Source organism: Schistosoma mansoni, chromosome W (genome assembly GCF_000237925.1).
Source record: "Schistosoma mansoni strain Puerto Rico chromosome W, complete genome".
Lineage (NCBI taxonomy): Eukaryota > Metazoa > Platyhelminthes > Trematoda > Strigeidida > Schistosomatidae > Schistosoma > Schistosoma mansoni.
The window spans coordinates 35,539,781-35,567,595 of NC_031502.1; the positions used below are offsets into that span (position 1 = coordinate 35,539,781).

The 27,815-nt window shown below is 31.5% G+C and overlaps 1 protein-coding gene across 1 annotated transcript; it reads right to left on the minus strand.

Annotated features, from left to right (window-relative positions):
- Positions 1-62: 62 nt before the first annotated feature.
- Smp_136020 (hypothetical protein) lies at positions 63-27,390 on the minus strand (the record flags this gene model as incomplete). The annotated part of the gene is made up of 3 exons (XM_018789506.1): positions 63-179; positions 13,517-13,554; positions 27,303-27,390. The coding sequence occupies 3 exons, from the start codon at positions 27,388-27,390 to the stop codon at positions 63-65; spliced, it is 243 nt and encodes an 80-aa protein (XP_018654943.1).
- Between the last annotated feature and the right edge of the window lie 425 nt (positions 27,391-27,815).

The following is a 27,815-nucleotide window of genomic DNA, read 5'->3' on the forward strand; positions in this document are numbered from 1 at the left end:
TGACTTCATAAGTTAACGGCCAATAAACTTATTATAATCCTTAAAATATACTCACAATTTATTCAAATATGTAAACGAGTAATAGCGACAAATAATTTACTCATGCTGCCATCTTCATTTTTCGTACAGAATACAAAAGCAACAGGGAATGCTCGTATCATGCACATTTTTGTTTGTATCTGTAATTTGAGAGATTATGGAATTCAATGCAATTGTTGAAGTCAGCCGATTTTTAGGCGTTTCATCCATTACAGTCATCAATTAAACATAACTGAGTCTTTTCGAATACTGACTATTTTGCAAGGTAGTCACCCAGAAACCTTAAATTATGGTTTCTTATATCCTATTCTAGAAAATCAATTAATAAATAGCTTTTGACGTATGACCATCTTCCATTATCTGAGGTCGATATCTGTCTCTACCTGACATGGATTGTAATCCAGTGGTCACGGCTTCTCACTAGAACCATGTACTCACTAGTGACTGCTTTCGAGAGGTAATTCCTGGAGTTATAATGAGAAGCCGTGATCAATGGTGAATATTTTCCTAGAAAAACAGAAAATAAAGTTCCAGAAATTAGTCGAACAACATTAGGAACTTGGTTATATATTGGTTTTCATTAAGTACTTAGAAATTACTTCTTTAATCATTCTACTTTGTATGATAATTGAGAATCCTATCACAGAACATAAGACAATGTATTTTAACTCATATTGGTATTTTTAAACATAATATCACATAAACAGTTAACATGCATAGATATTTTGTTTGTTTAGTATTAAATAAATTTTTCTGTTACTAAAGACTTTTAATGTTTCTACTACAAAGATATTTCTAAGGGTTAAATCAAATAAATACATAGAAGATTGTAATCTATTAAGTACTAGTTTCTATACAATAGAAACTTAATTTCCGAAAATTCATATTCAATGGTCATTCATGTTTTTTCCATCATTCAAGTGTTCTACCATATTTTTTAATTATTTAATATGAACTAAAAATAGATATTAAATTAAGTGTAAATTATTTAATAAATGATCAAAACAAAAAGTACAGATTATGACCTATTAATTATTTTATTAAAATGAATTATAAGATTCATCTGGTTAAAACACAGTTTAAACAACTATTAATTATAATTACATAATTGAATAAACTTAATATCATGATCGATGGCCTACTGAGGGAGAGGAAAAATCAGCTTTCAGTTGAAGAGGATATTAAGAAAAGAAAATCATCAAACTGCATCATGACACAAGGGCTAACTTGGAATCTTTAAGGGAAAAGGACAAAGGAAGGACAAAGAACATACTGCGTCGGGAATCTGAAGCAGGCATGAAAAGGATGAATAACAACTGGTTACAACTGAAAAGGGTTGTTCAGGATAAAGTTGGATGGATAGTGCTGGTGGGCGGCCTATGCTCCTCCACGAAGTGTAACGAGCGTATGTAAGTCATCATCGATATTATTATTTATGTATGCATAAAAATCTCGTAAATGCTTAGTAAATATGAAAGCCGACTAAATAAATCAAATTCATTATAAATTCTATCGCTATGCACATATTTGTCTAACTAAAATATGCAGTATAACTCATCATACTATTTTAATAATGAATTTCAAGACTTAATTCCTGATTGTTTCTTATGTGAATAAATGATTTTTTAGTAGAAATAGTAGTCTTCTTATTGGCTTTAAAAACTGTCTAGGTTAACTGACGTACGTTAAAGACAATTCCACACCAGAGAGGAATTGACAGTTGCTTTGCTTTTGTGTGAATCTCTTGAGCTCAGTGTACTAATGGCTTCTTATAAATTTCTCTACAGAACATTTAAATCGGTTCATGAGTACAATACTATTACGCTACAATGCCGCAATTATTATTGTACAAGGTCTATGCAAAATTATTTAGCATAATAAATGTTTTCTCATTAACGAACTAACTTGTTATCGATTTATTAAAGCTCTGTAAAGAAAGCTTATGCGTATAGCCAACAACATTGCAAGTGGGAATAGTTGTGTCTATGATCTGAATTGACGATCAGTTCACTTCGTCAGAAGTGGGTTCTATAAATCATTTAAAAGTTTTACATAACTCTATAACGTCATAAATTTTCATCAAGACACAAATCTTTTGGTGTTGTTGATTTTTCGAACTATGCAATTTAATTGTGGAGCTTTTATTCCGGATTTGGACAATATCATCAGCTCTGAGGATGTCTGTGTAGAAAAAAATGGATGAGTATCAGTTAGATTAATCCGAACAATCAGCCGTAAAAACCATTAAATACTAGATATAGTATCATTGTTAGCACAAAATATCATTCTAGAGAGAGTGTACAAACTGAAATGTCACCAATTGGTTAACTGAAGTTCACACGATGAGTCTGCGCTACATCTTGTAAAATACCTATAAAAACTGACAGTTTTTAAATTACTAAAATAAATTAATCCATGATATAGTGACATGAAGACTATAACTGGTAAGGAAAAGTAAATCTTTGTAGCTACTTGTTTTGAAACTGTCGATTAGTCTTGATATTGTTTCAAAGACTATGCTTTCAGAATTATATGAAATGAAACAAGTAAGGAGTGACTACCATAATCTTACTGTTCAGCAGAAGAATTGTTTAAAATAACCCCATTTTAAAAATGGAGAGATTAAGTTAGAAGAAAGACTGCGTCTTGGTAAAAATACATGTTGAAGATGTGAAGACAATGAATATCTTTTACTTTCCTCAGTTTTTATTCATTCTTTGAGTAGGATCAGAGTAATTTGATATTGGTCCATACTTTGAAGTTTAGTGACATGTTGACGTAACTATTTCGTCAGGAGAACTAAAGTCAAATAAGATAGTTGAATTTCTTTGTGTTTTATCACAATTATTCACTCAATAAGCATGTGAAAACAGTCTCGTAATCGAAAAAATATAGAACATTGCCACTAAACACATTTATAAATATTCTGTTTACAAAAAATTATTTATTAATTCAAATATCGAAGTATCGTCGGAAGATTTATGTTTTGTAAGTACTTTGAAGTATATATTACTCATGAACTTATTTTGGGCTTATTTCGGAATCATAGTTTGTGTTGCAACTAAATTTGTAGTATACTATTCTGTTAATGCTTTACACACAATTATCCGTCTTACATTTTGATACAACACACCAACTTTCAAACACAATCTTTTCTTATCTATAAGTGCTTGTTAGTTCATGACTGTCAGAATGTTTTATGGGCAGGTTCAAGGATTTTTATTCCGTTAACTACAATCAATACTAGTAGTTATTCAATACCGGACAACGATAAAGTCGGATATCTAGAAGTAGTGTTTCTGAAACTGAGTTCATGGAGAGAAACAAAGGTGAAGTTCCAGGACATTTTATCGAATTTATCGGTGAAAAAAGATTACAACTTCATGGAAAACTTGTTCTCATCTGTAATATTCATTGTATTAACCTAAGAAAATCTTAAAAAAACTATTCCTTGTGTGAAAATATGAACTTTCGAATATAGTGAAGAAAGTAGTTGCACGAGTTGATGGTTAAGATTATCTAAAGGATAGAAATTTCATACTTGAACTTCCAACAGGAGGCACTGAATACCGTTTTTCTGCTAAATTCGTATTAAATTGCATCGTGCAGTTGTTGGAACTAACAAAAGCTCACGCAACTGGCAAAATGTTCGGAAGTTTTGAGTTATCTGTATAAATTACATTGCTGTTTAGCTAGTTTTTATTGACTTTGGTACATGGTTTTCTTTCATAGTATCTGAAAAGACCTAAAACGTTTAATATGAAGTAAAAATGTACCGTCTTTGAAAAATCTCACAGGATTACATTCGTCAGTAGTTGTCCATAATTCTTGCTTTCCCCATCTTACTGAAGAATTATTCTAAATTTCAGTGACCATGTCGTTCGAATGAGGTTTTGAGCAAGAGATCTACTTCAGAATTCGGTCGATATATTTTCAAAGTGATATGTTTCTTTGAACGTCGTTTCTGAAAATGCTTTCTATAATTATTTCTGATGCATCACCAACTAGCATTCATCTCGTTCGTCTGCAGGAAGCTAAAACGGTGATATATGTTTCACTAAAATATAATGTCACTGAATAGCGTTGTTCTTAAAGTTTGTTCAGAAACGTACTACACATCATGAATCTTTGAAGTTCATTTATCCTGAATAACCACTGGTTGTAACAAAGATGAGGAAATTATAGGCTTTGAGACACCCCATATGTTTGCTCCCAAGATAAAATCAGATACAATAAATATAGAAAACACGTGTAAAAATAAATCGTCACTGCTCAGTTCTTGGCAAATATTATAAATTATCAGTGTAAAATCAGTGTAAAAAACAAATCACTAGAATTAAGATGATCCAGAGATTATAATGATGACCCAGTGATTTTATTTGACTCAGATTTGGTCATAGAAAGTTTTAATTCATCAATTTAATTTCACTACAGTAAGTAACATGATTTAAGTAATTGAGATCCAGTGCAATAATTGATAAATATGTTCAAGAAACTTTCTTAAATTGTACATTCCAAAAAAATGAATCCTAGTTAACGACCCATTTTAATGTCATTTTCTTAACGTTTATGTTTTATGAATGTAGATACGTTTTTGTCATTAATATTCACGTAATTTTCATGAATTTAGCAATGAATACTTAAATGATTTTACCAGCTGAAGTCTAAGAAAAAATATATGGAATAATTAAATAAACGAAAGATGTTCATAGATTTTCAATCTATCTTCATATAACAGGGTTTTTCCATCTATATCAGTCAAAAAAAGACCTAATTACAAGAAGATTATAACCTATTGAAATAAATTTCATAAAAACTACAAAGATTACGATGAACTGTTTTATTTTGTCTTCTTATCGAAAATGCTAATTTCAATATTTATTCATTAAATTACACCATTTAACTCCTCCTGTAGCTCCTACGGGGGGTTACTGCCGGTCTCAAACCCTGATGAAGGACGAGGGTTGTGCATAGGATTAGCGACCCCATAACGTAGAAAACTAAATCGCTAAGAAAAACGATAAGTAAGTAAATTACGACACTTTATATTAATCTATACCGCGAAATTTTGATCATTTCTAATACAAAATAGAATGAAGTGTTTGTTTAGAATAAAAAAAATTTATAAATCACTTAAGATAAGTATCTGAGTAAACAAATTTTCATATAAAATAATGACTTACGTTATCAACATTTGTTTATATAAAGTTTATCTGACGTATAACTGGGAGAATCGTTTTTTTTTGTTTTGACTGATATTTTTTTGAAAAAAAATTCTTATTCACTTGCCTAAAAACTAAATTCATTTATTCATTGAATAAGTAACACCATTTTCAATGAAAAAAAAAATGAATTTTTTTCCTTATTTATTAGCAAAGTTTAAACTTAATATGATATTTCATTAGTAGAATAGTTAGGCTAAATGATCATATAAAGGTTTGTAATACGATCTAATATATCAACATATGACTTATCAATAAAAAATTGGATTTACCTATGCTTGTAGTTAAACCTTCATTATGATGCATTACAATGAATATAGAATGTATTCATTAAAGAAATGATTAGTTGAAGGTAAAGTATATAGGTTCAGAGAATAATTATGAATAATATTATTTGAGTTGATGATATGTCGAAGAATATTATCATTTCATTGAAGTTTTCTGTAGAAATAATGACTCTGTATTGTATGTAATTGATATTATGTATAAATGGCTTACATAAATGTTATATTTGGGTAGTGAAGACACAAACCTGAATTTTTATTAATTTACAACAATCGATAATAAAACTTCAATAGATAACAACTAAGAGGTCGACAACGTTAGAAGATAGACAAAACGTTTGTGATTTATTCCAAAAACAAAACGCAAGAGCAATCTGTAGTCAAAATATGACCAATGAAAATGAAAGAGAACATATATGGCAAGGAAAGACGTCAGTATCTTGAGATTATTTATTTGTCTTGAATGAAATGATGATACATAAATAGTCTCGTATCAAATCTCACAATATTATTCACTAAAAATAAACAAGTTCACATGAACACTATCGTGTTCAACAGGTGTGACGTTATTTGTAACATTCCATATTTCCACCTTGTTTGTTTATATCTAATACTGCAATTAGTCAGTCAATTTCCGAATACGTGTATCATGATCAACCTGCCCTCATTTTCTCATTCACTTACACACATATCCACATTTACATTGTGCCTATATCACATGAGAAAATTGTGTTTTGTTTTATTAGCCTACTAAAATTAACGTCATCCTACATTATTGAAGTATTGAGCACTGTACAGTCTAATTATCGAGAGAGAATCTACGTAGAGGAAACTTGGATGTCATTCAATAAATTTGACTGATTAACATACACATTGAAAAACACATAGTATCCATGTGTTTATTGCTCATCATCGTCAGAAGCATACCGTGAATATCACAAATGTTGATGTCTTTCAGTTTCTTCGTCGGATGTTTATTTCTCAACCACTTGAGCAAGAATGATTCAGTTTATTGTGAACGGTGTATGATACATGAATCTACTCACATTGCTAATGCAACTGACTGGTTGTTATCAATTCGTAAGTATGTTCGTTTCGATTACTTGAAGAAGTGGGTCAGCTAGCTTGATAAAAATGGTCTCGCTATTGATCGTATTTATTGTATTTCTATCCGACCAAGTGTTGGAGTGAAAAGTTTGCTAAAACTGAATATTTTATTCAATTATATTGTCTTCCAAATTAAATGTGTTTATCGTGTTGCGGTGCATTAAATTCAAAACGATAGATTTTGTTAGTTGAAAAGCAGAAATAGTAAATAACAATGATTTTGAATTGTTATGGAGACTACAGATTGGTGTGAATTGAATAATCATTGGAAAGTGTTAAGAAGTTAATGTCCATTTTGTCTTATTATCGGACTCTTTAGCAGTGGACATCCACGAACTCTCAACGTGAATTCGAACCCAAGACTTTAACTACTGAGTCATCGAGCCAAAAACCAATGGTGTATAAAGTTAACTTTAATCATTCCAAGATACTGTGCAACTATTTCTGATTGTCTTCGGTGTGTACCTTATTCACAACTAGTACGAGTCATTTCTATCGATGACAGCTATTCATTTAAACAAAAGGAACTTCATTTTAAAGCTAGTCCCTATTAAGCATACGACTTTGAATTTCTTGAAATTCTGGTTTATGTAGAACACGCAAATTAGGTTTGTTAGGAGAAAACGTTGATAAATATCTGCACCATCTATAAACAATACTTTTGTTTACTGTTTTAAAAATATGTGAAATCGAAATGTATGTGATATTACATTTTGTATGAATTAACGTAATCACGTCATTATGTTAAATGTTTTAGAGAGAAATTCCAACAGAAGAACAGTCTTAATCATAAAAGGTATGCAGTGGAGGAAAGTCATTATTAATAATAACAATAATAATTATAAAGCAAAACTTAAAGGTATGGAGAGTGCAAGAACAACCGTGATGCTTTTATTTATTTCGCATTAGTAAATGAAACAGAAGAGATCAAGCAATTACAATTTATCTTTGATGGTCAAAACCAAATCTGTCTTTAGTGATACACCTTATTGTCGCACAAATACGTAAGCCCATTAATTATGATCTAATCACGAAGTAACGACGATACTCTTAGGAGAACGTGTACTAACCAACAAATATATATATATATATATATATATATATATATATATATAATTTATAGTTATGTCAATTTACTTCCATCCACCTAAACAATATCAATAAGGCAAAAATATCTCGTGTTAAAGTACAAAATATCGATTAATATGTACTTGTGGTTATGACACCATTGTTTTCACAATAAAAAATGTTATCTCACCATAGGTTATAGCACCGTGTCACGCCTACATGGATTATTCTAGCTTTTGGACAGAACAATAAATCTATTCTTTTCGAGTCAGTATTTACACTTATTTTCACCATGTTAGTTATTTCCCTTTAACTTTGTTTCTATATGATCATGTGTGTATATCTCATTTTCTATTCACAACATGTCTTTAGTATATTTTTCCGATTGTAAAAAGTAGACTACGCTCTATCAAGTGGAGTTGGCATGCTTCCATTCTTCACTTCGTTTCTCTTTTGGTTTAATTGGGGTAAAGGGTGTATGAAATAGATGTATCTAAATTCATCCAAATCAATTCATATTTAGCTTTTTATTACCGCCATTGCTCAGAGTTAGCCCAGTTGTAGTATACAGAATTAAACATAAGATTTATGTTTATTGCACATTATTTCGTTTGTTCAAACAAAATTCAGAACACGGACCAACAGTATATCAGAAACACTTAGTTATCATTTAAGACATTTATGGTCGTTTAGTTAAAATGTCATTTATTTTATTGTTAATTATGTTGGCTTATCTTTGCATTAAAAAGAAAATGTCTGATTAAAAAATGTGTTCCAAGCTGAAGTTGTTAACTTATTGAATGAATGGCGAAATCTAATAACAAGCTTACAGTATGATTCAAATACTTTCAGTAAATATGTTTGTTATCACTCTAGTATTTGGTTCTAAGTATATTTACAGCAATATTTTATTATATCTAAAATTATTTACATTCATTAAAGATTTAGAAAAACCGAAATTCCTGCATAACTTTTTCGATTGTTTCTTTTCTCTGTAAGAACCTTTGTTTTATTTGAGTTGTAATTCTATGCTATTGCTAAAGCCAAGCTAGTTAAAATGTGGTTGGAACGAAAAACTGAGACTTAAGAAAATGATCATATTAAAGAAAGATCTACTACTTTAGATAAACAGTTCCACTGTAGTGATACTTGTTTGCAATTTAAGTGCACCTTTCTAGTTAGTAACGAATAACTTTAATACATTCATTTAACACTATCCAGGTTTTTTTAAATACTAAAAATCATAACGTTGTCATAAACAATATTCACTTTGATGTCATGAACTATCATCTATATACTTCAAATCCCGGCTGATAAACATTAAATGAAGGTCAGTTACTGAAATCATCTACATTCTTAATAATATTTAAGTTTGTTTGGAATGTCAATAACATTTTATAAGTACATTGTATGTTGAAAAGAATAACAAATTTTGAGGAATATTTGTATTTGTAGTAAGGTAAGCATTCGATTTAAATATGTCTGTCGTCAATGAGATTTTTTCTTTAAAATAGTAAAGCACTGAGCATGTTCTATTCACAACCCTTTGATTATTGATTCACCTTAGTATTACGTCAAAGTATGACATAAATTTATATAATACCCATTTTCTAGTTTGATTATATTAGAAAAAGTAGAATCAAATTGTAAATAACATATTATATTTTTGTAATATCTAAGAGTAGAATAATAGATTTCTAACGTTTCGTGACTCAGCGTAAGCTACCTCTTAAGAGAATCATCAACCCCATCAAAATCAATTCCCGTTTCAGTCGTGACAAAGAATACAATAAGAATATTAGGTGTGATCAATCAAAAAAACGGTCTGAACAAGTTTTGACTTGGAATTATTTTGATTTGTTTATTTATTCTCTGAAGAAGTGGCTTAGATTGAGTCATGAAACGTCAGAAAAACTAATTTTTCTACTCATTAGGATATTACAAAAATATATTATTTTATTTATGATAATGTACCCAATGCTGAATTTATTTGAAATCAAACCTTGATAATAATACCTACTTAAGCAAATGAACAAGTTTAGTTTTCTTTTTTTCATGATATTTAGTTCATTAGATTTGTGTAATACAAAAAGGAACATAATAGTCCTGCTCAATATTTTTCCATATACCTGTAAACATATTAGAGACTTAATTTCACCTTACTAAAGAATATAATGTATTGAATGAACTAGATCTTTTTTGATGTCTTATCCAGATATAGTGATTTTAATAATTTGATATTCTCAAGGGTTATGAAGATTACCTTATGTAAACTCAATGTCCCTATCTTAGGAATAGAGGAATCGTCGTGAAAAATAATACATAACTTCAAAAAAAGTATGTTATTTGCTCTACATGAGGTCATCCTACAACAAATTGCTTTTTCCTCTTTTTTAAGGAATTAGTGATAAACTATCTGTTTATATTGACTAAAAGCTGTATGATAAAAATCAAATGAAAGAATGATATTCAATGTATAAATCTAAAAATTTATTGTTCGATGATATTACAAAACCATTCACAGAATTGATGTATACAATTTGTTTTGAAAGTGAAAAACAATAGAATAAACATATATGACCCTAAAAGCTATTGAATTCAGGAAATATATGTATAATTTAACAAATATTTATATTAATAGAAGAAATGTTTTGACATCTCCCAAACATTCATAAGTGATCTTTTATTTATATATCGAGTATATACATATCATAAATATCTTCAATTATATATATTTATCAATAACAATGTAAAACAACTTCAGTTGTACAAAATTAGATGACAACAAGTTTGAAAGTTAACATCAATCACAATAATAAACATTGTTAACAAGATAGAGGTTACAAATGGTGTAGATAACTGCTTCAATCATAACTTTATTACCATGTTCACTGTAAAATGAAAACATATTTGTACTTTTAATGTAACTATTCAAAAAAAACGATTTGTAGAATAGAACATATAAAAGGTGGTTTGGAAAATGATTACTCGTTAAAGTGTACAAAAGTAGACATTTCATTCAGAATGAAAATAATAAATATATAGAACATTATTTACAACAAGCAACAATATTTCTATTTCATTTTTTATTAACACAAAGTATAAGAACATTCTTTTCTAATAGTACGAATAACTTTATGTTGTTAGCTGCTTCTAACAACTAAACTGTTGGTTACGTTATATCTGATCATGTATATATTGCATCAGCACACTTAAAAAATGTCTGTATCTATAGGTTTATTGCTGTCTAAATAGCTTACCAGTCTTAATGATATATGTCTTTGTTTCTTAAGGAAATGGAATTGAAATCATTTCAAACGTTTAAGTAAATGTACGTTGAACGAAATTGTTTTAATTTATTTGAAATTATAAAACGATTATGGACAGACTACTACTGAAAACGCGGAAGCACTTGATGGCCATTTGGTTCTTGTATTTGACTCCTCAGCAGTGCACATCAACGATCCTGCAAGAAGGATTCGAACACAGGACTTTCAGTCTCGCTCACGAACACTTAACCTCTAGAACACTGAGTCATCATCCAACGGTGTTATTGTCTAATTTCAACCAATTAAGTCGGCGAAAATACCCTTATTTGATTCAAAATAATTATCATACTGTTTATCACGTCATCAGCTGGCAAATAATGATATTATAAAATATTTGTCATAAGTTAGTCAAGACATCTTGTTTCATATTACAATCGGTGGATGATGCTTGAAAAACTAATATTCTGTTGTGTAAAAGGACATTTCGATAGACTGTAGAATAGTAATTTTAAAATATAAATCTCTGATCTGACTGACAATGGGGTTTAACTAAAATGTACCCTCTTTCTTTGTTTCATTCTTGAAAGGTTCTCACAAATGGTGCTGCAAACGTTTGATGTATAAATCTGATGAAATGATTTTATTGGTCACAAAATAAAATCAACATTCATTGCTAAAGAATTAAAGTGATTTCAGCCTTCAAGAAAATATGAAACTCACTTTATACAATAAGAATACAAACATAATGCATAATACAATTTAAAAAAAAACAACTTAATAGAATGAACATGACAACTTAATCAAGTATATTAAATGCCAAGTTTAATTGTCCTACTTCTGCCAATATAAATTAAACTGAACTCACTTCACCTCATTTCATTAATAAGATTCTAATGAGAATTAATTGTTTCTATATTATTGCTGTAAAATAAAACTTTTTGTACATTAAAATTAAGTTCTATTCATTATATTTAAGTAGACTGAATTGATTCCAGAAATCTGAATACTTTCAGAATCTAATCTTGTTCGTCTATCATAAACTAAACATTTTTTATTGATTTCTTAGATCAGGTTTCTATAGTTAGAAATTTAGTATTTTTAACATTTTATTGAATCATATTGTTTTTAGAAGGGGGTTTTGTGTAGATTTTAGTAATTTTATATAGTTGAAATCATGAGTCAATTGAAGCTAGACCATCATGGAAAACCTGTAAGCACTGGATGGCGGTTTCGTTCTAGTGATTAAGCGCTTGCGTGCGAGACTGATAGGTCCTGGGTTCGAATCTCGCAAGGCGGGATCGTGCGTGAGCACTGCTGATGAGTCCCACAATAGGACGAAACGGCCGTCCAGTGCTACTGGGTTTTTGATAGTGGTGTAGCTTCAACTGACTCATGATTTCAACTATATATTGTTTTTGTTTTATTGTAATTTTTATGAAATTTGTAATAATTCCTAAAAACGCATATGCCATTGTTACAGTTTAAGAAATATATATTCAATATCTGATGATTTATTTGTATAACTATTTCCTTAAATATTCTGTAAAAAATCATAATTCATGAAATTGAGTTAAATATTATATCATAAATAGTTAATAATGTTATGAGACTGTAAAAGTAGGACAATTAATATATATAATTATTATTATTGAAAGATTTGTGGAGATGGTATAATTCCCATGATGTAAATGATAAACTGATCTCAGATAGAATACCATTGAACATCTGGAAGCACTGGTCGGTCGTTCATTCTAATGTGGGACTCTTCAGTAGTGCACATTCCGACCTCGCATCCACGAGAAGAACGAATGACCTTCCGTCTTCCAGAAAACGCTTAACATCTAAAACACGGAGCGTTTATTCAGAAGTACAAGTGTCCTACTTCAACTAATTCATGATACTGCGCATTATTATTAGTCAGTGGTAGATAACTATTTCATATTCAATATGATTCAATGCAAAACATGTAGATCTGTACGCTGTTCCCAGAAACCAAGCTGAAGGGAAAATGAGGGAGTTTGATCATGATACACGTATTCGGAAATTGACTGATTAATTCCAGTGTTAGATATAAACAAACAAGATAGAAATATGGAATGTTACAAATAACGTCACACCTGTTGAACACGATAGTGTTCATGTGAACTTGTTTATTTTTAGTGAATAATATTGTGAGATTTGATACGAGACTATTTATGTATCATCATTTCATTCAAGACAAATAAATAATCTCAAGATATTGACGTTTTTCCTTGCCATACATAGTGTTCCTCTGAACATAGTTATTTTTAGTGAATAATATTATGAGCTTTGAAGTAAAATATGTTGAGTATGTATCTGATGGTGGACATCAACATTGAGAACAAAGTACATCTAGTTGCTTTGTTCTATACAGAATGAATCACTCCCCCTAGATTTCATTTTTATTTTCAATACAAATAATAAAAATACATGTTTAAGTAAATAATAAACATGAAAAAGCAAGAAACAGGTTATAAAATTTTCACTAAAAAAACGCAATACTTACTTCTAATCGTGATAAAATGAGTGTAGTTGAAGATTCATCTACAAAATAAAAAAAATTAGACAGATGTTGACCATTAGTTTCGTTTATATCCACAGAAACAACTCTTAAGCCTAATAATTGATTATCTTAATGTAAAAGATCTGTTTCTCAATGAAGCAAAAAGTAGATAAATAATATATGATCTGCTCAAATTGAACATTTTATGATTATATCTATTTGGTTACGAGAAAGTATAACTTAACTGTCTATTACGGTGGTCTATCGGTTAAGTGTCATGGCGGGAGACTGTTAGGTCTTGGGTTCGAATCTCGCGAGGCGGGATCGTGGATGCGCACTGGTGAGGAGTCCAACAATAGGAGGAAACGGCCGTCCAGTACTAATAGGTTTTCCATGGTGGTCTAGCTTCAATTGACTCGTAATCTCAACTAAATAATATTACATAAATTCTTGAAATATTTATAGTATTCAAGATATGAATATAAAAGAATATAAATTCTTATATACATTTCAATTTATGTCTAATAATGTAAACATAGTTAATAACTCATTTCATAGTCGTTTTTTTTCAGAGGCTTTTCTTGTATAACACAATTTTTACATATCCCCCCTAATTGCGTAATAAGCGGTTTTTTAAAAAATACATTAATTTCGTAGTGTTTTTAGGTTTACATTTTTAAACAAATTATTATCTACGTTAGTATGTGTTAGAAAGTAAAAATGACATAATACAAAAGGGAATTATTACATTTAGTCAAGAAAATATTTGATTCAATTAAAGTAGTATATTATTACTAAATTATTGTAGATTGTAAATAAACCTAGAATTTTGTTAAAATATGATTGGCAGTTGTAATAAAACATGTATGTAGTTATTATAACGTTATAATACTATTTCATTTTAGTTTGATACGATACCGGCTAATGATTGTACTTATATTGTTAAAAAAGCATAGATGAAATCTCTTTATACTTTAAATACACTAATGATTATATAACTGAATTAATGCTAAGAATGAATCTAAATCAGAACAAATACATATTCTATTCATTTTATAATATCAGTTTGTGTTAAATAAAACAAAATTGATAAAAGTTTCTTGACATCTACTTTATAATATACTTGTTTATAATCTCCTATTCTGATATATTCTGATGACGAATAATGAATCAGAAAGAGAGTTATGTTGGTGTTGTAATTATATATGAGTTATATTTTTTACATATTGCTATTTCAGTTGATTTCGCGATGATATTGTTAATTTGTTGTACATTTCCTGATAAAGTACTTGGGAAGAATATAAATTTTTAAAACTGAAATTTGATCTAAATTGATTTATATCAGTAACCTATTTAGAATGAATTTTAAATTAAGCCGTATGCTATATGTATAACTAATGTAATTGCTACTTCTAACTGAATATATATGTTTCAGTGTATATTCTAAAATTCAAATGATTTATATGAAGTGTTATTTGAAAACATATTCATAGTATCAGAAGGGGTTTTGTGGATATTATAGTAATTTTAATAGTTGAGATTATGAATCATGAGGTATTTCCTGGAGTTCTAGTGAGAATCAATGACCAGTGGAGTTCAACCAGGTCTGTTGTGAGATACTAACCCACTGAAGACATTGGTGGATGTGTCGCTCAATTTCGTGGATCAGTTGAAGTTAGACATTAACACCATTGGATGCAGACTCAATGGTCTAGTGGTTAAGCGCTCTGTAGCGAGACTGATAGGTCCTTAGTTCTAATCAGGCAGTAGGGGTTGTAGATGCGCACTTCTGAGGAGTCCCATAATAGGACGGAACGGCTTTCCAGTGCTTCCAGGTTTTCTATGGTGGCTTAGCTTCAATTTATTCATAATCTCAAAAAATTCATAATACTTAAATTTTTCCTACTAAGTCATTAGGCGTTAGTTAACTAACTCAGAAATACTGTTTATTTATTGAAATGAGCAAAACTATAAATGAAGATTAATATATTCCTTGATAATTAATAATATATGATAGAGAACTGAGGTTAGATTATTGATACAATAATAAAACTGGTCACTTAAATTAATGATAGATATTTTCGCCAAACGTTATGAATACTTATGATAGATATATGACTAATGTTATTTTTTAAACTAAACTAATTTTTCCTGTTTTTTTTTCATTGATACCATATTGAATAGTATTGTAAAATAATTTGTTAGAATATTTCATTGTTTTCTTTATTAGGAAAAGAATTTATCTTATTTTGTACGGTTGTTAAATTTGGATTGATATTAAGAATGGATCAATATTAGAAAACGTGGAAGCACCGAATGACCTTTTCATCCTAGTATGAGACTCCTCAGAAGTGTACTTCCACGATCCCGCACGCGAGTCTGCAGCCCAGGACCTTCGGTCTCGCATGTAAACTATTAACCTGCAGACCTTTGAGTCGTCACCCAACGGTGTTTATGTCTAAATCCAACCAATCCACGATATTGCGCAACCGCCCATTTGTAATCGTAGAACATCATTAAAAGTGTATTTTAGAGATTAGACTTTGTTCATCAATCTAAATTTATAGGTTGAATTCACACTTAAATGAGTTCTCTTCGGTCAATGTATTTAATGTTTTTGTCAGAAATATTTTTCTCTCAGCTTCAATCCATATTAAGATATATATATATATATATATAATTTTTATTAATGGTTTTATTCAATATTATGCTTTAGGTACAATGGAGAATTCTCGGTTCAAGGTATTTCAACAAGTTTCGTTTTTCAAAAAAGAGAAAGAAAATAAGGGAGAGAAACTGATAACGACACACATATATACATAAATTAAGTGGATAAACTACCTGGGACTAAATAAAATGAATTTTTTTTAAAGAAGATTTGTATCTGTACAACTTTTTTATTAGAAACATGTTTAAGAATCCAAGTTATCGACTAGGTCAATCAATAAATTAAATAATCCAGCTGAATTCTATTGCCTGAATATGAAGATGTCATTTATATCAACTGCCTAAAACATTGAACTAAAGACTCATTTGTTACTGTAGAATGTTTCGTTGTAAGAAGTAGAAGGAAAGTGTACATTTGTTCTATGTTTTGGTTCAACCATATTTGTAATTTCAAAATGTTATATGAAACATAAATAATTTGGAAAATGTTCTTTTTTAGTCGATACAAAAATTACGCAAACAATTAGAAAAGTGACCTATAAATCTTATAAGGAGGCCGTTAGTAACAAAAAAGATTTTTATCATGACATAATGAGGGGATTAAAGTGGATTACTAAATGAGGATAAAAACCAAACTGGAATTATCATATACTGTTTGATTAGTAACATTATTAGTAGTTATTTAATCAGACTTGGAACCGAGAGAAGAATCCTTCCATTTTTGTTGATCGGAATTTGAACAGCTTCCGTCATAAAAAAAGATATCACTAGAAGAATCACATAAAATGTCAGTCACTCGAGACGTAGAAACTGGTGCGTACGTACATCAATTCAAGTTTCTATACCCTATCAGCTCAGAGAGATTACACTGTCAAGACAAATGTAAAAGTATTAGAAGTGTAATGAACGAACATGAGACTCAGGTGGGGAAAACCAATTTATTATTTCATAAAAAAATACAGAATATCATGATAAAATATGAGAACTATACAATAAATGCTTCATTTGAAAATCTTCCATTAATTGTCCTTTACATTGTATATGATTCTTCCGATCCACAATTCTTCTCTATTTCCCTTTCTAATTTCTTCAGCTCGATCTTCCTAGCCTTCCTCTGTCAGGAATTCAATTTTCGATAGATGTTACATACTATTTACGTCTGTCGACATAAGTAGCCCACACCACAGAGATAGTAACAGTATCAGGAGTAATAGGGAAGATTATTCGTCGAAGATACAGTTCAAGAAAGTATGAGCGAAATTAAAATCTACGAACAGTTCAGAAGCTTAGAATTTGGGATAGGACAATGAACGAATGCATCTGCGCCACAGCAAACAGTTCCCAACCAAATCATTCAAAGTTTCAAACCATTGGATACGATAACTACACGGACTCCAACCAGTTAGTCTATACCTATCAATATAGCTCAGTTCAATTATCAGTGTCTTCTTTAACTGATGTTATGTTTTGGTTTGGTCGTCCCTAGATTTCCACTAGACGACACCTGCACTAGATAACACTGTCCATTGAGTCAGGTAGCTATTGATCATGATTAACACATATCCCAACCACCTCACCTTAAACTGACGAAACATGGATCCATAAAAAAATTTAAATTAATTTTAATTTTGTTTTCTTTTTGTTCAATCGTACATGCTATAAATAAACAATTAGATTGAAACTTTTGGGAAGAAACAATTTTATTTTCAATCACATGTTACCAATTTATTCATCTACATTAAGATAAGAGTCTGAATTCTAGTTTTAGTGAATTTCGATGATTAGTCAAATTTTTTGAAAGTTCTAAGTAGTTAAGCACACTTTAGTAAAAAAAGGTCACACTGAACAAAGAAAACTGGATTACAAATTAGTAATAAGCTATAGCTCATTGAATAGATTTCGACAAGTGATATGTTGGAGAATACATTGACAACGTTAAAATTATATATGTATTTCATTATAAATTATGAATATGATCATTTATACATTTTAGTGAATACAATATGTTTTTGATTAAATTTCAAGAGTATAATTATGTATGATAATTGACAAGCTTGGGTCATATTCAATAATGATTGGAAAATTGTTAATACTGAAAGAATTAAATAGTAAACATGTTTCCAATAATGTTTTTATGACGGTTGGTATATGTCAATGATTACTGAATAATTAGTTAATTCACTTAAAATTAACAGCGTTCAATTAAATCTAATGAAATTATATAAATACTTTATTGTGATTGTTCGCCTAGACGTTTCTAAATTATGTGTTCAATAAAAAAACCCCTCCCGAGGTTACTTCTAATCCTAAGCCCAGGTAAAGTAGGAGGCTTGAGCATGGGGTTAGCGATCCCATCCCGTAGAAACCTAACTCGCTAAAAAAACGCTCACCAGGAAAAAAAATACTCAAACCATTTAAACTCTGCGCTGGGAGTCAGGGGATCTTCAATTAGAAGAGTTATGAGACCTCATACTGAAAGCCGAGTTCCTTCGGAAGTCATGAAGCTGATGCCCTTCCTAACAACCACAGCAAGCATTTATCTAGGTACATAGAATGCTCGTACAATGTGGAAGACCGGGAGAGACTTCCAAATTGCTACAGAAATGAGGAAGATACAACCTGGAGGTGCATAGCATCAGTGAAACAGACTGATAGCAGGTTAGACAACAACGACTAGCTTCAGAGGAGCTTCTGTTGTATTCCGGCCATGAAGAGGAAAGTGCCCAAATAAGGAGTTTCATTGATGCTGTCCAAACAAGCACAAAATGCACTTATATGATGGGAATCTCATAGACCAATGATCAGCAAAGTCTCCCTCAAAACAAAGAAAGAGGACATTACAATAAACGTCATCCAATGTTATGCGCCTACAAACGACTACAACGACGACATTAAAGATCAGTTCTACAATGGGCTGCAGTAGATCGTCGAGAAGTGCCCAACAAAGAACCCGACCATTTCGATGGGATATTTAAATGCCAAGGTTGGAATGGACAACACCGGCTGTGAAGACATCATAGGACAACATGGACCGTGAGAAATGAACAAAAATGGTGAGAGATTTGAAAACCTATGTGCCTTTAACAAACTGGTCATAGGCGGTGCCATATTCCCACACAAAGCTACATGGACTTCACTGGATCACACTACACAGAACCAAATCGAGCATATATGCATGAACAAAAAGTTCACGAGGACGATGCAGAATGTGAGAATCAGGAGAGGAGCTGATATGGCATCAAATCATGACTAACTGGTCGCCAAGATGAAACTGAAACTTAAGAAGCATTGGACAACGGATGGGACAACATCACAAAAGTTTAATACGGCTTTTCTTTGGGACACTGACAGACTCAACAAATTCAAGATAGCCTTCAACAATAAGTTCCAAGCCTTTCATGATCTACTCAATGAAGAGCAACTGGAAAGGGAGAAAAGAGGTAAGCACTTCAATGAGATTCTGGTCCACAAGAAGCACCACCACAAGGAATGGATCACTGTTAGTACACTGGACAAAATTAAAGAAAAAAGGAACAAGAAGGCAGCAATCAATACCAGCCGAACAAGAGCAGCCAAGGCACAAGCCGAATACACAGAAGTAAACAAGCAAGTGAAGAGGAGCATAAGAGTGACAAACATAAATATGTGGAAGATCTAGCAATGACAGCCGAAAAGGCTGCAGGAGAAGGAAACACGAGACAATTGTATGACATGACAAACAAATTACCGTGAACCAGAATTGCCAGTGAAAAGTAAGAAAGGCCAAGTAACCACCAGTATTGAAGAACAACGCAACTGGTGGTTATAACACTTCAAAGACCTCTTGAATCGACCAGCTCCACTGAACCCACCCAACATCGAAGTGACACCCACAGACCTACCAATGGATGTTGGCCCACTCACCAACAATTGAAGAGATCAGAATGGCCATCAGACAAATCAAGAGCGGCAAAGCAGCAGGACCAGACAGCATTCGGCAGAGCCGCTGAAATCAGATATAGCAACAAATGCAGAGATACTCCACATTCTCTCCAGTGAGATTTGGGATGAAGAACAAGTACCAACAGACTGGAAAGAAGGACTCCTGATCAAAATACCAAAGAAAGGTGATCTCAGCAAGTGTGATAACTATAGAGCCTTCACTCTTATCTCAATACCAGGAAACGTCTTCAACAGGGTGTTGTTAAACAGAACGAGGGACTCTGTTGATGCCCGAATTCGAGATCGACAGGCTGGATTTCATAAGGATCGGTCATTTACCGACCAAATCGCAACTCTACGGATCATTGTGGAAAAATCACTTGAATGGAATTCATCATTCTGCATCAATTTCATTGATTACGAGTAAGCACTTGATAGCGTGGACAGGACAACACTATGGAGGATTCTTCGACACTAAGGCGTACCTACCTGAGACGATAGTCAATATCATACGGAATTCCTATGGTAGATTAAACTACAACATCGTGCATGGAGAACAGTTGACAGACCCGCTTGAGGTAAAGACCAGTGTCAGGCAAGGCTGATTACTCTTACCCTTTCTCTTTCTCCTGGTGATCGACTGGATCATGACGACGTCAAAATCTGGAGGAAAGCACGGAATACAATGGACAGCTAGGATGCATCTGGATGATCTGGCTCTTCTATCACACACGCAACAACAAATGCAGGAGAAAGCGGCCAGTGTAGCAGCAGTCTCAGCAGCAGTAGGTCTCAATATACACAAACGGAAAAGCAAGATTCTCCGATACAACACAACATGCATCAATCAAATCACACTTGACGGAGAAGCTTTTGAGAATGTGGAAACCTTCATATATCTGGGCAGCATCATTGATGAGCACAGTGGATCTGATGCAGATGTCAAGATTTGAATCGGTAAAGCAAGGGCAGCATATCTACAATTGAAGAATATTTGGAACTCAAAACAATTGTCAACTAACACCAAGATCAGAATTCTCAATACAAATGTCAAAATAGTTCTACTGTATGGAGCGGAGACGAGGAGAACTACGAAAGCCATCATCCAGAAGATACAAGTGTTTATTAGCAGTTGTCCACGAAAAATAATTCGGATTCGTTGGCCAGACACTATCAGCAACATTCTACTGTGAGAAAGAACAAACCAGATCCCATCCAGAGGAGGGAAAAATGAGGAAGAAGTGCTGGAAGTGGACACGACTCACATTGAGGAATTCACCCAACTGCATCACAAGGTAAGCCCTCACATGGAATGCTCAATGTCACAGGAGAAGAGGAAGATCAAAGAACACATTACGTCGAGAAATGGAGACAGACATGAGAAAAATGAACGAAAATTGGATAGAACAAAGAAGAAAGTCTCAGGACAGTGTGGATTGGTGAATACTGGTCGGCGGCCTATTCTCCATTGTGAGTAACAGGCGTAAGTAAATAAGTAAGGGGATTTATGGAGATAGTAGTATTTTAACAGTTGAGTTCCAGGTTTTCTATGGTAGTTCCGCTTAGTCAGACTCGTGAATTCAACTGTTAAAATATTTACTCTATTTACTATTATATAATTTTTCTACATTATTCAAAACTTCATGCATAGTCTACGTCGATATTCTGACACAACGAAAAAATAAAATGAAGGGTTGCACAAAATCATGGATCGGTTGAAGCTAGACATTAGTACCGTTGAATGACGGCTCAGTGGTCTACAATGTTTTATGTTTGAGACCCTCTTGATGGACCGTTTGTGTGCATTGCTGAGGAACCTCATGGAATGACAAAACGGCTCCTCAGTGCACCCAGATTTTCAATTTTGATCTGGCCTAAACCGATCTATAAATTCAGCTATTGATAATAAATAATCCTTAAATGAAAATATTGAAAAATTAAAGGTTCATACATGTTTAATAAGTTCAGCTTATAGAATGATTATTGTTTTTATTGGCTTATGATTAAGTGACTGTGACCTTTTCTGTACAGATCAGATAATGAATGATCTTATCTTTTGAAAGTACAGCTTTGGGACATAAGTTGAACGACACGCAAAATTTGTGTCATTGTATAGACTTCAGTGTGTAGATTAATTGAAAAGTAATTTACGAAGTCCTCCTAAGTTTGCTTTTAAAAAAACTGTTACTTAGGGTTAAAATTGAGTAGAACAACATAAGAAGTGAAAGAAGTTAATTGTAATCGATAAACTTGACAAGAAATGTTTTCTGTTACTTATTCGTTCACTTTCTCATATATTATGCTTAAAACTGATTAAGACTGAGAGATTACGTTTAAACTTACAGGCATTCCTAGTATTCACTAGCTAATATCTCAATAAAATCTGTATGAATTAGATGTCTAATTTTATCCCACAGAGTATATTTTTTAGTTTATATTCTTACTGTTATTATGAATAATGATTTTTAGTATGGGTTATTCAGATATTAAAATATTTAGGATCGAGTATGTATTTGGTATTTTTGTAGAAGTATTCGAATTCTCAATATTTTTTCGGTGTTTCGGCTGACGTTATCCACATGTTTATCATTTCTCAATAAATGTGCGGTATTTTGGGATGCTCCACACTGACATATTCACGATAGACAAATGTTAATAAACTTAGATGCTTAAAAGAACATTTTCTGTGGAAATTCCACTCTTACATACATTATTCACTCATTAAGTAGTAAAAATTGATGAATCCACTTATTAATTCTTGGAAGAGGATCGCCTCAACACATGTTTTACTTAATAACCATTTCATCACAACATAACCATCAAATAAGTTTGTATTTGAAAAAATAGTTTAAATTGTGAAAACACAAGAATCAGTTACTTACGTTAATTTCTATTTATTATAAGATTCACTGAGATTATAATTGTGTTTCTTATCGACATTGGTTTGCGTTTTGTGAAAACAATTATTAGTTGATTTTAACTAATTCATTTAATTTGTAATAGTTTAGATTATCCTCTTATGAATAATGAGACTGATTTTTTAATCAACATTAGTTAGAATATGTGCATCCTGTATGGATCGTCTTGAGTTTTGTCATTATGAAGCAAGTTTATGCATTCATACCAACTAAGATTAATATACATTCAGTCATATCAACAATGGAAATATTTAAGCTATAAAAGTAAGATTAACATTATATACGTTGCACAAGTGAATCATTGTGTGAACTGAGTCGTTAATTTAATAACGAGTTGGCGTTTGAAGCAAAAGATGCTAGGTTCAAATCTGGGAGTGGACACTAACATCAGGATACTGGTATAATCACTTGACGAGTTCATAATAGGACAAAACGAGTATCATGAATTATATTGCTAGCCATATACTATCAATTCTATATCCATTAATTATTTCTTGTCGTTATCCAACCCTACTAAGTTCCTTTCAAAAAAACATTTGTTTATCAAATTTTTTTTAGTTACTTGGTCTTTACTAATACAGTAATCAAGTACACACCTCGATATTTATACTATTACCGTGAAACTTTTAGATAGTTTACATAAACCACACTCTCAATCATTTGACTTTTAGAAATTCCAACAGATAACCAAAACACACTTTAATACAAGGTGTACATATTTTATCTAGGTCAACTATCTTTTTCGCAGATGAAAAATCTTTCCTACCTTAGTTTACCTAAAGTGGACATTTAAGAAGAAAAAGCCCAGCTAAATTACAATTGTAAACATATAACGATTATGTTTTGATATCTAAAAGTGATAAAATATTCAGAAATATTATGAATGAAAATGAATCATATGTCTTGCTATGTAATTGACTTACTTATTTACTTACGCCTGTTACTCACAATGGAGAATAGGCCGCCGACCAGCATTCTACAACCCACTCTGTCTGAGCCTTCTTTTCTAGTTCTATCCAGTTTTTTTTCATTCTTCTAATGTCTGTCTCCATTTCTCGACGTAATGTGTTCTTTGATCTTCCTCTTCTCCTGTGACATTGAGCATTCCATGTGAGGGCTTACCTTGTGATGCAGTTGGGTGAATTCCTCAATGTGAGTCGTATCCACTTCCAGCGCTTCATCCTGATTTCTTCCTCCACTGGAATCTAGTTTCTTGTCTCCCACATTAGCTTAGTGCTGATAGTGTCTGGCCAACGAATCCGAATTATTTTTCGTGGACAACTGCTAATAAACACTTGTATCTTCTGGATGATGGCTTTCGTAGTTCTCCTCGTCTCCGCTCCATACAGTAGAACTATTTTGACATTTGTATTGAGAATTCTGATCTTGGTGTTAGTTGACAATTGTTTTGAGTTCCAAATATTCTTCAATTGTAGATATGCTGCCCTTGCTTTACCGATTCAAATCTTGACATCTGCACCAGATCCACCGTGTTTATCAATGATGCTGCTCAGATATATGAAGGTTTCCACATTCTCAAAAGCTTCTCCGTCAAGTGTGATTTGATTGATGCATGTTGTGTTGTATCGGAGAATCTTGCTTTTCCGTTTGTGTATATTGAGACCTACTGCTGCTGAGACTGCTGCTGAGACTGCTGCTACACTGGCCGCTTTCTCCTGCATTTGTTGTTGCGTGTGTGATAGAAGAGACAGCTCATCTGCTATGTAATTGAAATGATCAGGCAATGTAAACTTGCATTATTTACGCACCCATACACTGTATTTCTAAGTACACCTTTTTAAAGTTGAAAATATTTCATTCGAATAATAATAGTTACTATTTTACAAGCATATTGAGTAGTTTACTTACAAACATAATATCGATAGATTTCTAAGAAAAATATTTAGATATATAAGTAATATCGTAGAATATGTCTAGGAGCTATAATTGAACTTATCTATTATTACAAAAATATTTATATCGGTCAATATAAATCTAAGCACCAATGTATTTTTAGAAGTAACGTTTTCATACAACAAAACGTCATTACTAACCGCCACAGGGTGTTAGTAAGAATAGAATAAATACACAAATACAAAAATACAAGTTCATCTATGTTTCCCAATGCATACAAATTACAATGCAAAATCTGAAAATATCAATGACCCAATAAACTACAAATATTGAGTTGTAAAATGGATCTTAAATGGAAAAATATACTTAAAATGGCCGGTTGTATTCATCAGTAAATGTAAAAAACATTTCACTTGAAGATAGAACCAGCCGGGCTGTGATGTGTGATACTGATGTCGACAGATATAAGTAGTATGTGTTATCAATTGAAAGTGAAATGTCTGGAGGCAGAATGTTAGGAAGATCAAAGAAAAGAGAACAAGAACAAAGAATGATTGGTGTAGAAAGGAGGGAATAATCAAGTATGAGACGATTGATTGACAGTTTGTGAATGAATTATTTACTATATAGTTCTCATATTTTACTAAGATGTTCTGTACATTTATGTTCTAATACATTCGATTGTCCCCACTTGTGTTTTCGTTCACCACAGGGGTATTTTGTTTGTCAATTTATTACACAACACCGAATATATTTTCTAATTATTTGTGAATTAAAACGTTTTCATCTGGCTGTGATTCATTGTTATGCATATGGAGAAAGTGTTTTTTTCTTAAATGTCAAATGACCGTTGGAAAGAAAGTATTTCTGTTTCTGAAGTTAACAGTGTATTTTTAGTAGGAAGATTAAAAATAAAAAATAACTGCATACTTATTTGGAATTTGCCACTTTAACATCTAGTAAAATCGTCATGAATATATCTAGCGTGTTACTCAACAAATCATATTCTTTTTGAAAAGAAATATTCTTTATTTCAATGACAGGAATGTTGTCAAAAATGGATTGGACGAAATATGAAATCATATCACTTTTGTGAATTCTACCAGTTCATTCTGGTTTTTTTACGGTAAACGATCGAAATGTAGACGTACTTCATAGGTTACCAAGACTTCTCAATTGTTATCATCCGAGTTATTAAAATACTAGTTACCTAACAGTTAAGAGTTTCATAATACGCTTTATTAACACTTTCATTTACTTTAACTGAGAAATCCAGGATGAATAGGACAGTGAGGCCACATACCAATAAAAGGGTGTAAGCAACTAATACACGATATTACTAGAATGAATCTGTTAGGCATCTAGATTACTACTCACTTATCTTTGGAAAATGTCGAAATGTTGGATAAACATTTAATTCCACCCAAAATTGTTTATTGTTTGGATTATAGCTGATAATAATAAAACAATTTCAAAATCAGTCGAATGATAAGAAATGGTTATCTATTTACAACAACCATGGCAACTTGAAAGTTAAACTTCGATCAGTATCGGGTCAAAAACAAACGTAGCGTTAATTATTACTTAATTATCAGTCAGTATTGTCTTATTCTTCTGAAAGTAGACATGTCAGTAGGTCAATAGTCACCTATATGACCTTAACACTGTTTACTGTGAGTTTTTATACCATAATCTAGATCATTTACTTCAAAATTGAAGATACACCAGAATAACAAAAAACCTCTATCGACGTTTTTCTATGATGTTCATTTAATTATCTATTACTATAACAGTCAAACGGATATCAATAAACAACAGTTATTACAAAAATTTCCTAAACAAAAAAATAATTTCTTCTACTCGACATAAACTAGGTTTTATATAGTTGAAATCGTGAGTCAATTGAAGCTAGGCCACCATAGAAAGCCTGGAAGCACTCAACGGCCGTTTCGTCCAATTGCGGGACTCCTCAACAGTGAGCATCAACGATCCTATCTGGCGAGATTCAAACCCAGGACCTACCAGTTTCGCGCCCGAGAGCTTAACCACTAAACCACTGAGCCGGTATCCTATGGTGCTATTGTCTAACTTCAACAACTATTTTTTCTTACTTTTCTAAGTGTGATAAGCTCTAACAAAAAAATAAATTATAACATTTTTTCTACCAAACAATTAATACATTAAATGGGAAGAATATATTTGTAAAATCTCATTAAGTGAATTTGAAGTAAATCCAAGGAAATATTTCCTTGAAAAAGCTTGGACCAGATTGCCAGGTGACACGTTGGATTTACTTCAAATTCATTCGCTGAGATTTTACAAATATATTATTCCTATTGAATGTCTTACATTAACTCGGCGCCTAAATACTATGAAACTATTCGCTCTAATTTAGATGAAAGTTCTTATACAAACAATTAATAACTTACCATAATTATCTGTACAATATTTTACCATACTACCAAGACTTGTTGTACTTATTTTATCCGTTGACATATGTGGTATAGTTGGATTCATAGATAATGGATAATTATGTTCTGTCAGTGTTATATTTTTCTCATTATTATTATTTAAATTATCAATATTAAATTTATTATAATAATCATTAGATTTAATATAATGATGTTGTAAAAATGGTGGAAAATTAATATCTAATATTTCATCTGATAATGTAACATGTTTTTCTAAACGTTTCGATTTGGATTTCATTGATGTAGATTTAATTAAATGATCAACTGTATATAATTGATTTTCAATGGAATCATTTGTTGTATTATGTATATCAAATATATAATGATTATCTAATAAATTAGATTGAATAGATGAATGAAATGTATTTGGTAATGTAGTTGCTATACAAGTATTATTATTATTACTAGTAGTGGTAATAGTAGTATTAGTAGTAGTAGGAGGAGGAGGGGGAGGAGAAGGATATGTATTAC